Raw genomic sequence first — 16,729 nt, forward strand, 5'->3', positions numbered from 1 at the left:
TTAGCCTACCTACATTGGTGGAGGATAATGTCGAAACGTCATCTGACAAACTCTAGACTAATACATTTGAGTGAAGCAAAAAAATAAAGCAAAAAATACGACCTGACTATCGATAAACCATTAAAAAATATTAAATAAATATTAACTCACCTCCCTCATCGTCACTCAAATGTAACATTATTTGATGGGATATCAAATGGTAAGAAGTTTCGATGACATCGTGAGCAGAGAATAGTTTATATTTGTCTACCACTTCAGATTCTTCTTGTGATAGTTGTGCTTGATATTCTGGAAGTTCCTAATGAAGTAATAAATAAATATAAATTATATTTTATAATACACTACGAGATATTACACACTGAGAGTACTTGTGTCTTCTGTGTCTTTTTATGTTGTGTTTTTACGTGACTTGTGGTACCAAAAAGAAAGCTGGTGCCTGACGTCAGCAGATATTGCTCGCCTATTATACTCGAAATCGTTTCCCTATTTACAATAAGAGAAGAATACAGAATGGGAAACAAAGAAGTGAAAATACTCTGTTACGCAGACAACACAATGTTGATAGCCCAAGATGAATATAATGTTCAAAGATTAGTCCACAGTTTTAGAATAAGAGCAAAAGAATACAATATGACAACTTCATCTCAGAAAACTAAAACAATAGTAATCAGTAAAGAACCAATCAGATGTAAAATAGAAATTGATGGCATCAGTATTGAACACGTAATGGAAATAAAATACCTTGGAATTACACAGTCTAGCTATGGAGATAACTGGTAAAACCCGGTACAGCCACAACACAAAAACCACTTAGAAACGGTAGAAATGAGAGTACTGAGAAGAATAGGGATGTTCACTAATTTTTAAATATAGTTAAATTCAATAGATTACAAGGTATATAAAAACGTAACAATCATAAAACTGTTTAAAAATGTATATTTTTTAAGATAAATGAATTCATAATGTTGATTTTCTTGGAGGCTAGAAAAACGGTACCCTGCAGCGAGGCTACGGTCTGTGACGTCAGCAGTCGTAACGTCTTTGATCGACGACTAGTTTTGTATACTTATTTACTCAGTGTATTTGAATGTGCGAAGTTTTTTACGTATTTAATTATTAAAAATAAAGCCAAGTAAGTGGTGTTTTGTTCCTGGGTGTGTAAATACATCAAAAAACAGTTCTGACAAGATTTTTTTTACCGTTCCAGCCAATTTAAAACAGAAAAAGAAATGGTTTGTTGCAGCTAGAACTTAAAATAACTAACTTAAAGAACTAACTTAATAAAATAAACATTATAGAAGTTTTCCAGAGACTTTCGGCCCTTGGTAATAATGTAATTGTTCTTTCTGCATTTACATTTTTCAAAAATACTTATTAGTTTTCTCAGGATTCGAAAAAAATGAATGAATTTAAATAGCATTGGACCAAGATTTTGCACCTACCCCCTTAAAGAGTAAATGAAAAAGTTTCGGGACCTCAAATTTGTATTCCTTAAACTGGGATATTCCTAAAAACGGGATTCTAATGACACATACAGTAAAAGTAAACCTTGAAATCACTACATGTGGATGTAGGTATGACTTTATATTATATTAAAATCATTAATAATTTAGTGAAAAGATTGGTTGAAATGAAAATGTATAATACCCAAGTTCAAAAATATTTTTTACCTTGTAACAGTTGTCAACTCGAAATACGAAACAACCGAAATAAGACCTAGAGTTGAAAAGGACATAGCAACATTTAACAACATGCATGAGAAATATTTTCACCCATTGCGGCTGCTAAAATGTTATTATTTCCGGTCTTGCTATATGGCGCAGAGGCCTGGACAATAATGGAAACATTAATGAAAAAGCTAGAGGCATTCGAGATGTGGGTGTACCCACGTATCCTCAAAATATCCTGGGCGACCCACACCAACGTATAGATATTGCGTCGAATGGGAAAACAAAAAGAAATCTCTTTTACAATTAAGAAACGAAATCTTAAATATTTCGGTCATATCATGAGGCATGATAAATATCGTATACTCCAACTGATAACGCAAGGTAAAATAGAGAGCAAACGCGGACCCGGAAGAAAAGACACTCATGACTTAAAAACTTACGCCAATGATTTGGACAAAAATCGATCGAGTTATTCAGAAACGCCTCAAATGAAATTAAAATTGCCATGATGATAGCCAACGTCCACAACGGACAAGGCACATGAGGAAGAATAAAAATATTTTTAATACACCTAACCAAGGTAAAGTAATAACCAGCCAATGTATGTATACAATATGCATGCGTACAATGCATGCATACAGCTTTCTCTATTTTTTTTTTGTGGAATATTAAGCATTTATTTTTTTAGCTTAAAGAAGACATGAAAAATTATATGGAATATATACTGAGTAAAGCTGTGGTAGATTTATTTTTTTACAAGATGCCAATAAATCATACACCATTGTTACATCTACACTACAGTCGGTAGTTTATACGAATCGGCTTTCTGAAAACCTTCTTCCATTTTATTTGTTTATTTTTGTAAAACCCAAAATATGTCCTTACAAACAGTCTATCCACTTTAAACTAAACAAATTCACTATAAAACTCCACTTTAACCCTGATAAAACAAGAAGAGAACAAAATAAAATGACCTGAAACGTCAAACAGGTAAACAGTAACACTATGAGAATGGCGCGCGCTTGGGGCATGCAACTAGTGACGTCAGGCCAATAGAGAAGCGTTCTTGAAATTTAAAATAATGCTAGATTTCTAATAAAGATTTTTTATAGAAAGGCTTTTTCAATTTTATTGAAATTTTGGACAATTATTCCTAGGGTGTTTCTTAATCGTTTTACATGTTTGAAATGAATTTTTAATTTTTTGTGAACATCCCTATTACAGGAACTACGCTGAGAGATCAAAAGAGGGGTGAAAACATTACAAGAAAATGTAACGATCTGTGTATAAACAAATGGACACTGAATAGAAAAAAGAATGGAATAACCACGTAAGCAGAATGGGGGAGACACGTGGGATCAAAATAGCCATAGATAAATCACCAATCGGTAGAAGAAGTATCGTCGCAAAAGACGGAGTGACAACCTTCCACAGAGGTATCAATCCGCCAATTAACAAGCAGAATTTCTTATAAAGAGGAAGAAAAAGACAATAATAAGGGTCTGCGTACTTCCCTGAAATTAGCGGCTAGCGGCTGAGTATATCCCAGGCGAAAGTATAAAGACAGAAATGATCTTTAGAATAAATAAATATTTCAAAGTAAGTACTAACAATGAGGCACTTCGGCACATGAGAATAATCAAAGAAAAAGAAATAGTATAAAGTAAGTTATCAATCGAAGTAGCACAGAAAACGACAATAAATATCGTTCCCATACCACCAGATTGGCAACAGGTGGAATACTTTCTTTGGTTACACCTCCTGAGATTTTCAAAATTTATAAATCAAACAGGATGCCGAGGAAATTAAGATGAGATCATTTTAAATAATTCACAATCCATCTGCTCAGCGTGGTAAAAGTTCCAACAAGAAAGATTCCTTAGTACTGAACAAAAGAGTAAATGAATTAAAATGTATAAACATTTTCAATTTCTTTGCAACACGAAAATGCAGCAGCTGCATAATACTCGGGTTAAATCGGAGAGTACAGGAAGAGTCTATACCGGTTTCGGAGGTTTTTTCCTCCTCATCAGTAGTCCCATATCCTCTTCTCTCCGATTTCCCCAGGCATCACACTTTGGGCCCTTCCGAATTGCAAAGAAAGAAATGTCACGGATGTACTAGAGCCATCTACCGAAAAACAAAGTAAGTTATCAATCTAAGTAGCACAGAAAATGACAATAAATGTCGTTCCCATACCACCAGATTGACAACAGGAGGTTGTAACAACAGGAGGTTGTAACAACAGGAGGTTGTAACAACAGGAGGTTGTAACAACAGGAGGTTGTAACAACAGGAGGTTGTAACAACAGGAGGTTGTAACCAAAGAAAGTATCCCACCTGTTGTCAATCTGGTGGTATGGGAAAGATATTTATTGCCGTTTTATTGCCTTACTTTGTTTTTAGGTAGATGGCTCTAGTACAGGGGTGGCCAAACTGTGGCTCGCGAGCCACATGCGGCTCTTTAAAGGATTGTTTGTGGCTCTCGATAGATGCAACCGAGATCCTTGTCAATTTTTTGTCATTTTCTTCGAATTAAAAAAATTGTTCCAATAACAAGAAAAACAACGGGTATACAGGGTGAGGCAAATAAAAGGCCTATTAGAAATATCTCGAGAACTAAAAGCAACAGAATCATGAAAATTTGAACAAAGGGGCTTTGAAAGATGATATATTAAATGAAAATATTTTCATCTCTTTGCAACTTCCGGTTATACCGGAAGTTGCTTATAACTTCGTTTTTTTTAAATAGGACACCCTGTATATTTTTACATTTTTGGATTCCCTTCGATGTCTTCTTTCTTAAAATATAGGTTTTGTAATATTATACAGGGTATTTTAAAAGATAATTACGTTTTTTTATTAATTTCGTAGCAAAATTAACACCCTGTAGAATTGTAGTAGTTTGACATCTAAAACTCTACTTACGTTCAAATGATTTTTAATATACTCTACTATTGCTAAGAATCATTAGTATAGCTAAGTTTTTAATTTTAGTATACAGGGTTGGTCGAAACTCGGAATGAGTATTTTCTGAGTTCTCTTAAATGGAACACCCTGTATTTTAGTATTGTAATGAAATGATATTTTATGGTACTTTTTATTTTTTAAGTATTCCCTATACCTAACTGCTTTAATTTGTGCTTAATTGTCAATCGCACCAACAATCTTAAGTATGTACGTATTTTGATAGCTAAACCATTATTGGTAATTTTAAGGAACAGTCTGGATTAATATGTATTTATTTCTGAAAAATTATTTGGGATTGAGTATTTTCACGGCCAACCTAATAAAATGTTACGTATTTTTTGTTGCAATTAATGTTTAGCTTGAATCACCAATAACTCACAAATTAAAGCAGTTAGGTATAGGGAATGCTTAAGAAATAAAAAAGTACCATAAAATATCATTTCATTACAATACTAAAATACAGGGTGTTCCATTTAAGAGAACTCATAAAATACTCATTCCGAGTTTCGACCAACCCTGTATACTCAAATTAAAAATTTAGCTATACTAATTATTCTTAACAATAGTAGAGTATATTAAAAATCATTTGAACGTAAGTAGAGTTTTAGATGTCAAACTACTACAATTCTACAGGGTGTTAATTTTGCTACGAAATTAATAAAAACAACGTAATTATCTTTTAAAATACCCTGTATAATATTACAAAACCCCATATTTTAAGAAAGAAGACATCGAAGAGAATCCAAAAATGTAAAAATATACAGGGTGTCCCATTTAAAAAAACGAAGTTATAAGCAACTTCCGGTATAACCGGAAGTTGCAAAGAGATGAAAATATTTGCATTTAATAGATCATCCTTCAAAACCCCTTTATTCCAATTTTCATGATTCTGTTAACTTTAGTTCTCGAGATATTTCTAATAGGAATAGTTTTTGATTGTTGATTGATTTTTTCTGATTTCTTGATTTTTTTTCTGGTTCTATTTGAAATTACCATAATTGAAGGTGAATTTTCCATTTGCAATATAATTATGGCCCAAAAAACATCTGGAGAATTAGAATTAACAGAGATTCGAGAAGATCGAGCTCTATAATTAAAATATAAGTCGAAGCCGATTACTGAATATTGGAAAGGATACTGCACATATCTTATGGAAAATATAATGTCAGTCAAATGAAATAAAATTTAATTACAATAGTTAATATTATTGCGCCAATTCTAAATAGTGATATGATGGCACAATGATATGACATGTTTGTAATTTCGAGACGGAACTATTCATGTAAATTTTAATCCATTTGAGTGACATTATAATATTTTCCATAAGTTGTTTGTGTACAGTGTCCTTTGTACCAGAATCTTAGTATCACGAATTAAAAAAGGCTGCCTATTATTTCCATAATAATTCCATTCAAAATAACATACTTATGGGTATCATATTATTCCACTTTAAAATTCGTAAAATTAAACGTTGATCAGTAATAACTAACCAGAATTTAAAAGAATTACTGAGAAGTGCTGTCACCAATTTATTCAACAAATTTTAAAGAATTATCAAAAGAAGTAAAATAAGTAGTTTAATTATTAATCTTTAAATTTAATCCACGTATTTTGCAATTTTATTTATGTTTTCAATAAATATAACTTCTGTACAAAAAAATTAATACCATTTTGCATCTTTTTTTAATATACAGGTAAATTTAGTTGCGGCTTGCGAGAAATTTCGAATTTTGAAAAATGGCTCGAACTATAAGGAGCTTGGCCCTAGTACATCCGTGACATTTCTTTCTTTGCAATTCGGAAAGGCCCAAAGTGTGATGCCTGGCGAAATCGGAGAGAAGAGGATATGGGACTACTGATGAGGAGGAAAAAACCTCCGAAACCGGTATAGACTCTTCCTGCATTCTCCGATTTAACCAGAGTATTATGCAGCTGCTGCATTTTCGTGTTGCAAAGAAATTGAAAATGTTTATACATTTTAAATAAATATTTAATAACGAATTTTCTGCGACTCTCGAACACCTCATATTTACAGTTATATGGGAACTTATTTACCTCTAATTTTCTAGCAGCTTTAGTCCGCCTGGTAATTTGAGTTGATTTCTGTATTAAATCAGTAAGAGAGTCGATGAAATACAAGGCTGCTTTAAGTTGAGAGTCAGTAAAAAACCACATTAAGTCATTTAAAATAATTGCCAGTCTTGAACCCAAAATGAATGAGTCTGAAACACGAAAGATAGCATGTAAAGATATACACAGTAACCGCCACGCTACTAGACACACGGGTGCATTGAGCTAATGCAGTCCTGGTACCTTCACTTGTTGTATACCCTATTCCACGAACATACGCCTGTTTTGGATTACTTTGACAACGAATATTTTACTGTGCAAAATAAGAAGAACGAAAGTAAATTGTAAATTACATTGTTGTTTATTGGAATAATTATTAGCGCCATTTACTTTCGTACTTCTTATGTTGCACAGTAAAATATTCGTTGTCGCAGTAATCCAAAACAGGCGTATGTTCGTGGAATGGCCCATACTGTTTACTTTTATGTCTAGTGACATCTAGAACGCCAGAAAATGCATAAAAACCAATAGAAACATAGAAAGTTGACAGTTTATAGAACAGTAGTTGTGTTTGAAGATTATAGTTGTCATTGTTTAAAGTTGTATAAGTTATAAAGTATTGTAATTTTGGTATTTGAATAAAGTTTTTTTTAAAAGAGTAACAATACTATTATTTTTTTTTAATGTTGTTCTGAAGCTATTTCATTTGGTTGTCTTTTTAAAGACAGATCACATGCTATGATTCTTTTTGTGGCGGATATTCTTGAGTTGGGTTGATTTCATGTAATCAAATGAACTATCTTTTAGTAAAGTCGTCCCAGGAATGCAACCCATCAATATTGGCAATATCGTTTTAAAATGTATAATACAAGTCTGAATTGCCGATATAAATGAGTCAGATTAAATAAATTATTAGAAGAATTTTTTACTAAGCAACAACATTTTTGTTTAATTTAGTATTATTTTGTATTTTGACAACGACACCCGACTTGGGCGTCGAAACGTTAATAAAATCATTTTTTGGTAAAATTTTGGCTTAATTGCCGTTGAAAATAGTTGATTATTAATTTTTTTTGTATGGAAAAACAATTATTTTGAATAGTTTCATAACAGTCACATGACATGAAAGTCACAGGTGAGAACGAGCCGGATTAGCTCAAGCCTAGCAATTAGGTACCCGTGTGTCTACTAGCGTGGTGCTTACTGTATATTTTATTTTACTAAAGAGAAAAAGTAAAACCTGCCGGTGTAAAAGCTTCGCTTAAAAATTCTTACCTGATAATCTCTTTTTTATCACAATCCTACACCTAGCTTCATTGATAATAAGTCTCAAAGGGGTTAAATTTTTATCTTTGGTAGATTTAGCTTCAATTCTCACAGTGTCCCATTTCAGTTCTTTAAATATCAATACTTGTCCCTTTGCTTGATTCTTCAAGCGCGTCATTCTTAAGTCGGAAGGTTGAAACTTGTGATTTTTCGAATCCACTACTATTCTTGATATCTAAAAATATTTTTTATTTATTTATTTTTTATTAAAACCTTCGCAAAGATAGAGTATAGAGTCTGTATACAGTGATAACCTAATAATAACCGACAAAATAACGTAAAAGGCGGAAACCATATTAAATTGTGAGATAAAAAGAGATGAAACTCGTAGAGGTTGGAAATTTAACGATACAAACCTAGAAATGTACACTGTATTGATTGTTTTCCACCTTTAGACGTATCGGACGAGTTGCAACTACCACTGCGTCAGTGACAGTTTTAATTGACATACTCCTCTAATACCTCTAAAGGTGGGAAACAATCAATATAATGTAAATTTATAGGTTTACATCGCTAAATTTTTCACCTCTTCAGTTCCATGTCTTTTTATCTCACAACTTAACCCATTAGCGCCCAGCGTCCTTGTTTAAGGACGGTTTGTTTAGGTGGGGATAAAACAATCTCTGGGTGAATATTTTCAGTGGTTTAGTAGAAGCACTACCGTAGTCATAAGTGTATGTATTCGTGCTTTATTTTTATTTGACAAAATACTAGCCCAAGCAAAAAATGTTTTATACATTTTTTTGATAAAATTAATAGTTTTCGATTTATTCGTTATCAAAAGTGTTAATTTTGTATAGAAAAAATCAATGTTTTTCGATATTCTCATTTACGATTCACTCAATTTTTGCCGTAGAAAAATTTTTTTCAAACCAAGTTCTTGGGAATTAAATAATCTACAATTTTATATTGAAACATTTTTGCGTATCTCTGCTGCTAATCTTTCTATTCTGAAGAAAATGGCATTTTTTATCAAACTACAAAAATCATTCTAGAAAAAACTTCTAGAACCTATTAATAATACTTAACAAAAAAAGACCAAATAAGGTCAATGACTAATTTTAATTACGGTGGTGATTAGGGGGTTGATTGCGATCACTTTTTCAATGAAAAAAATAGGGACTGACATTTTTTTCATTATAAGTCACTGTTTGAGCTACAGACTTTTTTTATTTCTGGAGATATACATTTTTAAGTACTTTAAATTAGTTTAGACAAGTTGTCCTCGAAAAATGCATAGTTTTCCCGTCTTTTGACTTTGAAACTACAATATTTAGCATTTTACAAAAAAGAGCCAACATTATAATAAAGTATAGCTCAATTACTATTGGTCTTAAAGAAAATTAAAAAAACGGTTTTGTTTATTTTTTCAAAAGGTACACTTTTGTTAAGTAAAGTTGTTATAAAACGAAAACTTTTGGAGTTATTAGCAGAAAACCTAAAAACATTGATTTTTCAATATAAAACTAACACTTTCGATAGCGAATAAATCGAAAACTATCAATTTTATCAAAAAAATGTATACAACGTTTTTTGCTTAGTATAAACGTTTTTACCGACTTTTGCAATTAAAATATAATAAAAAATTTCCACCCTCATATAGATTTTGATCCTTGGAATATCTACTAATTATTCTCAAATTTTCAAGCAAATCGATCCATTCTGTAAAAATTGCGAGGTTTTGTCCTATTTTAAGCTTCATTGCTTGGACTAATTGACTTGTACTAAATTATTGTTCTAGTTGTAGTCGAGTGGTATAAACATACATACCTGTACCGACGCAGAGAATGCTGGACTAGTAAAGAGAATGTTGACAGTATTGACATGTACAGTAATTCCATCGATAACTTTGTGGATAAAGCTGTACTTTCCCGGAACGCCCGCGTTGGAATTTCCCTGTTGCATTGAAGGTATCCTCAAATCTGCACAAGTTTCAACCACTATTTCAACTTCTTCCAAATTCTAAAACACATATTTATAAAATTAAATAACTGATATGGTTTTTTTCATAATGAAATAAAATGATTTTATCATTTCAAAAGAGCCGGAAACTACAATTCAGTTCTTCTACATAGGTGCTCCGATGAGGCTAAATTAAAACCGAAATACGTATAAGCACATAGCGGAGGGCCTATTCTGTAGTCAAATCTGAATCATCTTTACTTTTAGAAATGATTTTAGTTCGCCCAATCCATATAAATAAAAATGAATGTTTGTATGTATGTATGTACCTTATAGACTCGCAAACTATGCATTTGATCGTATGATGACCTTAATCAAAGTTGTTGTGCATGAACCCGGGAAGGTTTCTGAAGTGGTACGATCTACCTAAGTGAAAAGGGGGCTTGTCCCCCCGACGTTTTTTAAATTTTTTTTGGACAAACTCTTTTTTCTTAATTTTATACGATGTAGAACCAAAATATACATACAATCCTAAATTTTCACTTTTTTATGTTCAACCGTTATTTTTTAATAGCCATTTAAATATTTAACATCTATATAATATCGACGGTTGAAAGGCAAGTTATCAAACGCCAATTTGGGCGATATTGAGTTATATACACTATGGTGCAAATGAAAGGAATAAATTGGATATTTCGTAATCCGACAACTTTACGGAAAAATCCCGAAACAGTTCGATTTTTATTTTTAAATTATGATATTTTTGCATATGTATCACACAAGTGACGTCATCCATCTGGGCGTGATGACGTAATCGATGATTTTTTTAAATGAGAATAGGGGGTCGTGTGCTAGCTCATTTGAAAGGTTATTCAATTCTCTATTCAGCAATATAAACATTAACATCGTTATTTATACAGGGACTCCAAAAACATTTTTTTATATTAAATTAATTGACAAAAAAGAAGAATTTATGTAATTTATTTCATTCAAAATACATTTACTACTGTCATAAAACAGAAAAAAAAATGTTTATTTGAAAAATTAACATTGCTTTTCGCTTAAATTAATTGTTCAAACTTCCAAAAAGCAGGTGCCTAGCGGGAGCTGGCTTAAACATTGAATTTAAGGCTATGGGTACATAATTCGCAAATATTTTACGTGTATCCCTACTTTTTCTGTCTTTACACGGCAAATTACATGTAGTAAAATTCACACTGGTATGGATATGTAAACATTACTAGAATGTCATTCTACTTGAAAATGTCATCATTAATTTAAAGAGATGGCTTTTGAATGTTCTTGGATAACTGTTATTTTTATAATTGCAAATTATTAATTCAGTTAATAAATGTGATAATTTTTTCACTACCTATGTATTCAGTGATTGTAATAATTTATTTGTACAACAAAAACTAATACTCAATCGAGAAAAGAGGAAAAGTGTTAAAGTGATTTTTTAATAATATATTGTTATGGAACGCTTACAATTTTGAACATCTTTAACAACAAAATACTTGGATCACAGAATATATTATCCTGATGTATTCTCTGCTTGGATCTTCCACAAATAATACACAATAAATAACTTTTTATTAAGTTCACGTCTTAAATCAATTATTTATCAAATACACTATATCTCAATAATATTTAATCAATACCTCAAAATATTCCCGATGCAATGTCAAATATTTAAAATTGTCACTGATTGTCAGTGTCTGACTGACAATATATGCCGACAATATTATATTCGGCTGAGTGCGTTGTAAGACAAAGATAGATTTGGAAAATATTACCACGGCATTGTGTTCATTTTTTTCGAATCCTGAAAAAAGCAATAAATATTTTTGAAAAATTTAAACGCAGAATGAAAGACTAAATTATTACCGAGGGCCGAAAGTCCCTTAGAATAAATTAAAAGTTTATTTTGAATGAGATATTTGAAATTAAAAATCACACTAAATTTTCTCTTAGTTTTTCACCCCTGTAACTTATTAAAATAAACATTATAGAAGTTCTCAGGGACTTTCGGCCCTCGCTAATAACGTAATCTTTCATTCTGCGTTTAAATTTTTCAAAAATACTTATTAGTTTTCTCAGGATTCGAAAAAAATGAATCCCCATTTGAATAGCATTGCAGCCGAAAATACGTACCGATCCTCTTAAGCGAAAATCAATGTTTATTTTTTAAATAAACATTTTTTTTTCTGTTTTCTGATAACAGTAAAAAGTATTTTGTATTAAATAAATTACATACATTCTTCTTTTTTTTGTCAATTAGTTTAATTTAAAAAAATTGTTTTTGGACACCCTGTATAAATAATTATGTTAATGTTTACATTACTGAATAAAGAATTAAATAACCTTTCAAATGAGCTAGCACGCGACCCCTATTCTCATTTAAAACAATTATCGATTACGTCATCACGTCCAGATAGATGACGTCACGCGTGTGATATATATGCTAAAATATCATAATCTAAAAATAAAAATCGACCTGTTTCGGGATTTTTCCTTAATGTAGCCGGTTTACGAAATAACGAATTTATTCCTTTCATTTGCACCATACCAGTATGGTGCAAATGAAAGGAATAAATGCGTTATTTCGTAAACCGGCGACTTTAAGGAAAAATCCCGAAACAGGTCGATTTTTATTTTTTAATTATGATATTTAGTCTAGGCGCCAGAGGGGTCACCATGTCATATTCAATTCTGATGTACAAAGTCAACGGTTTCTTATGGATTTTTGGCTGCTGATTTCGAATTTCGAGGGGGATTTCGATCCGAGTGGTCAAAAAATTGTTATAAACAATTTAATTGTTTATAAATTGTTTATAAGGCTCTGGCTCATAAACTAAAAGAGATAAAAGAAATGTTTCAAATAAAATTTATTCCTTAATAAAAAACGAAGAAAAAACCGTTCACTAAACTTAAATCTAACAATTAGAACTCAAGATATTGTAAAATTAGTGCACAATGCAAATTGCAAATTGCAAAATAACTATTTTTCGAAGCTTTATCGATCGTAACTCGGCTTCTACGCATGAAAATAAGTCTTAGAAGGTATCGTTTTAAAGCTTAATTAACAGGCTTCCAAACAAAGTTTGTTAAATTACTTGATCTTCATTTGTTTTAAAGTTATACCCGTTTGAAGTTACAATTGTCGTAAAAATATTGTAAATTCATTTGTTTATAAGGGTTTCAAGCAAATTTGAGCTATAAACATTTATACTTTAATGAACAATAATGACAGAAAAACTCAAAAGGAACAATTTGAGGTTACGAAAATGTTCATAAGTTTATTTTTGGCCAAGATGTCGATATTTTAATGGCGCGCGCTATGAGGCGCAAGATCGGCTCACCGCGTAAAGGTTCACGCGCTAAGTTCTCGATGCAAATTATAATTTCTATGTATACATACATTATCTTCATTTTTCATTTTTAAAGATCCTAATAAAATTTTATCATATAATTCTTATAATTAAATCATCATACTGTACCTCGTATCACCTTTCATTCTATTTACATTGTCTTCTATTTTTTGCACTAAATGAGAATAATACATTAAAAACTAATATTTCAGAAGTATAACTAAAAAGTAAGTTGATATTATTTATTAATACTATTTTTACAAACATTTTTTTCATGCACCTGCAAATCTGCATAGGGATATACAGGGAATATCAGCTTTTTTACATCTGCATAAGTTCTTAGCGAAATTTTATCAGTTACATGGTGGTACAAGTCTGTTCTTGTAGGCAGTAAAACTAAAACTTTTTGAGGCTTTAGAGTCTAATTATCTATATGATATCCATATAAAGTGGATCTAGTTCTTTTGCAGCATCATCAAGGCCCGTCAATTGTGTGTATGCCGCCACATCATAAATTCTCGTTTTATATGCAATGATGATGCTGCAAAAGAACTCGATTCATTTTTATATGGATATCACATATTGGCTCATTTTCATGCGTAGAAGCCGAGTTACGTACGATCGATAAAGCGTCAAAGAATACATTTACTTGACTCTGAGCCAATCTTGCGTTTCATAGCGCGCCATTAAAATATCGACATCTTAGCCAAAAATTAACTTACGAATATTTTCGTAAGCTCAAATTGTTCCTTTTGAGTTGTTTTATCATTATTGTTAATTAAAGTATAAATGTTTATAGCTCAAGTTTGCTTGAAACCTTTATAAACAAATTAATGTACAATTTTTTTAAGAAAATTGTAACTTCAAACGGGTATAACTTTAAAACAAATGAAGATCAAATAATTTAACAAACTTTGTTTGGAAGCCTGTTAATTAACCTTTAAAAGGACACCTTATAAGGCTCATTTGCATGCGTAGAAGGCGAGTTACGATCGATAAAGCTTCGAAAAATACTTATTTTGCAATTTGCAATTTGCATTGTGCACTAATTTTACAATATCTTGAGTTCTAATTGTTAGATTTAAGTTTAGTAAACGGTTTTTTCTTGTTTTTTTTATTAAGGAACAAATTTTATTTAAAACATTTTTTTTATCTCTTTTAGTTTATGAGCCAGAGCCTTATAAACAATTTATAAACAATTAAATTCTTTATAACAATTTTTTGACCACTCGGATCGAAATCCCCCCTCAAAATTCGTAATCAGCAGCCAAAAATCCATAAGAAACCGTTGAGTTTGTCCATCAGAAATGGATATGACACGGTGACCCCTCTGGCGCCTAGACTATGTGGCATATATGGTATACTAGTTAATAATGAATTTTAGTACTCAATTTATTTAGTTTTATTTTAATTTATTTACATTCACTATTTACACTAAAACATAATTTATAATACATTTTCATCTCCCGAGTAACAATACATAATCGATTTACATCTCAGAATGTGTGAACAATTTAAAAATCCTCTACTTAGATATTATTTCCAGTTAGCTGGTCTTCGCACGATTTTACTGGAATAACGGGCCCCTTTCGACACAAAGATACCTGCTCTCGGGTCTTCTAGAAAGGACTGATCTATTTAGCTTAAGGTCTGGGGGACCAGGCGGCTGGAAAACCTCAATACCTGTCGTAGATAGACGAATGCTGTTTACTTGAGGAAATACGACCTATTAGTGGAATTTTCTAGTGGGTCATTGATAGGTAGTTAACCTAACAGAAAGACAAAATAATATTCCTTAAAGAACCTCTTTTCGTTTTTTTACAATTTTTGAGAATTTCTTTTTTAGTTTGCTACGGCATCTTATATAATTATTTAACTACAAAAATTAAAAACACGATTAAGCTGTATCCATTGTCTTTTGCATTCATTCGTGACTAGCCATTCGCTTGATGTCATCAATACATCTGGTTTGAGGTCAGCATCTACTTCTCTTGTTTGCTCTTGATCTCCATTCAACAACTCGCTTCGTCCAACTTTTGGCTTTCATTCTTCCTATGTGTCCTACCCAGTTCCAGTTTAACATGGCAATATTTTGGAATACGTCTGTGGGGACACGCTTCAATTACTATTATGCTAATTTTAATTTTTAATAACTTTTTCAAAATGAAATAATACGTCCCATTTTAAAATTCACAAACCATATGCATAAAGGGCCTGTTAAATTTTAAGAAACGAAATATATCAGTATTCAGATAAAATGCCTTCTCAGCTTTTAAAACACCAGATGTCGATGGCCTGTTCAGTTTATGTATGGAAAACGCAAATTCCATAATAGATTACGGGACGATAAAGCGCCAGCCTCCTTATGTCAATAAATCAGTCTTCAACTTCTTTAAAACCACAGAAATGTAAAACTAATGTTTTTAGTTCATCCACAGGCAGTCTGACACAAACCCTCGTGCCGCAAAGAATAACAAACCCTCTTACGAGATATAAGCACGCCTTTTTAACCAAAAATAAATAAATATATTATTGTTTGTTGTCTTACATTTATTTTCTTCTTCCCGTGCCCAAATTTTTAGGCGTGGGTAGCTTCCATAACAATTTGCCGATATCGTTCTCGATCTTGTGCGGCATGTAACAATTGATCTGCTGATAAGCCAGTCCATTGACGAAGGTTTCGGAGCCATGAATATTTCTTTCGACCAATTCCTCTTTTTCCGTCGATCTTTCCAGTTTTATCTTTCTTTGAGTATTAACTGCAGCATCCTGTATCTGCTACCTCTCATTATATGCCCCAGATATTCAAGTTTTCTCTTTTTTATCATCTTGATTAAGTCACCTTCGCCTTGACCTACTCTGTTTAAGACTTCTCTGTTTGAAATGCGTTGAACCCAAGATATTCTGAGCATTCTACGATACGACCACATCTCAAAGGCTTCTAATTTGTTCATCATGTTAACGTTCATGATCCAGGTTTCACATCCATATAGTAATACAGGATACACATAACATTTTAGGAACTTGATTCTTAGTTGTAAGTTCAGCTGAGAGTTGCTCAGAATAAGTCTCATAAATGCTCCTCTTGCAATTTCTATACGAGTTTTAATTTCTTCATCCGGATTTAGTGTCTCGTTTATCCAACATCCAACATTTATTTTAATTTCATTTAATTGATTCCGTAAACCACCAATGGAACACGTCTGTTACTTTTAATCTGTGGAATACATCGTTGCTTAAGGCATTAAGGATTGCTCAAATATTTATGGACTCTAATGCCTTCTCGTAATTTGCCACATTTATCCAAAGTATGATATTGTGCTCTTTGATTTTTCCATTAGTGTTCTTATTATAGTCCAGCAAGTAAAAAATGAAATAAGTCACAAGCGTGATCACTAAGTGATCAATTATTGTATCGTT

The 16,729-nt window shown here is 31.8% G+C and overlaps 1 protein-coding gene across 1 annotated transcript in view; it reads right to left on the reverse strand.

Annotated features, from left to right (window-relative positions):
• Nucleotides 1-16,729, reverse strand: part of LOC114329808 (UHRF1-binding protein 1-like) — a 102,441-nt gene that overhangs the window by 57,809 nt on the left and 27,903 nt on the right. The window contains exons 3-6 of the mRNA XM_028279044.2: nucleotides 9,807-9,998; nucleotides 7,986-8,211; nucleotides 6,696-6,862; nucleotides 151-298 (exon numbers count right to left, since the gene is read on the reverse strand). Coding sequence (XP_028134845.2) covers nucleotides 151-298; nucleotides 6,696-6,862; nucleotides 7,986-8,211; nucleotides 9,807-9,998 — 733 coding nt within the window. The remainder of the gene's footprint in view (nucleotides 1-150; nucleotides 299-6,695; nucleotides 6,863-7,985; nucleotides 8,212-9,806; nucleotides 9,999-16,729) is intronic.

Source organism: Diabrotica virgifera, chromosome 3 (assembly GCF_917563875.1).
Source record: "Diabrotica virgifera virgifera chromosome 3, PGI_DIABVI_V3a".
NCBI lineage: Eukaryota > Metazoa > Arthropoda > Insecta > Coleoptera > Chrysomelidae > Diabrotica > Diabrotica virgifera.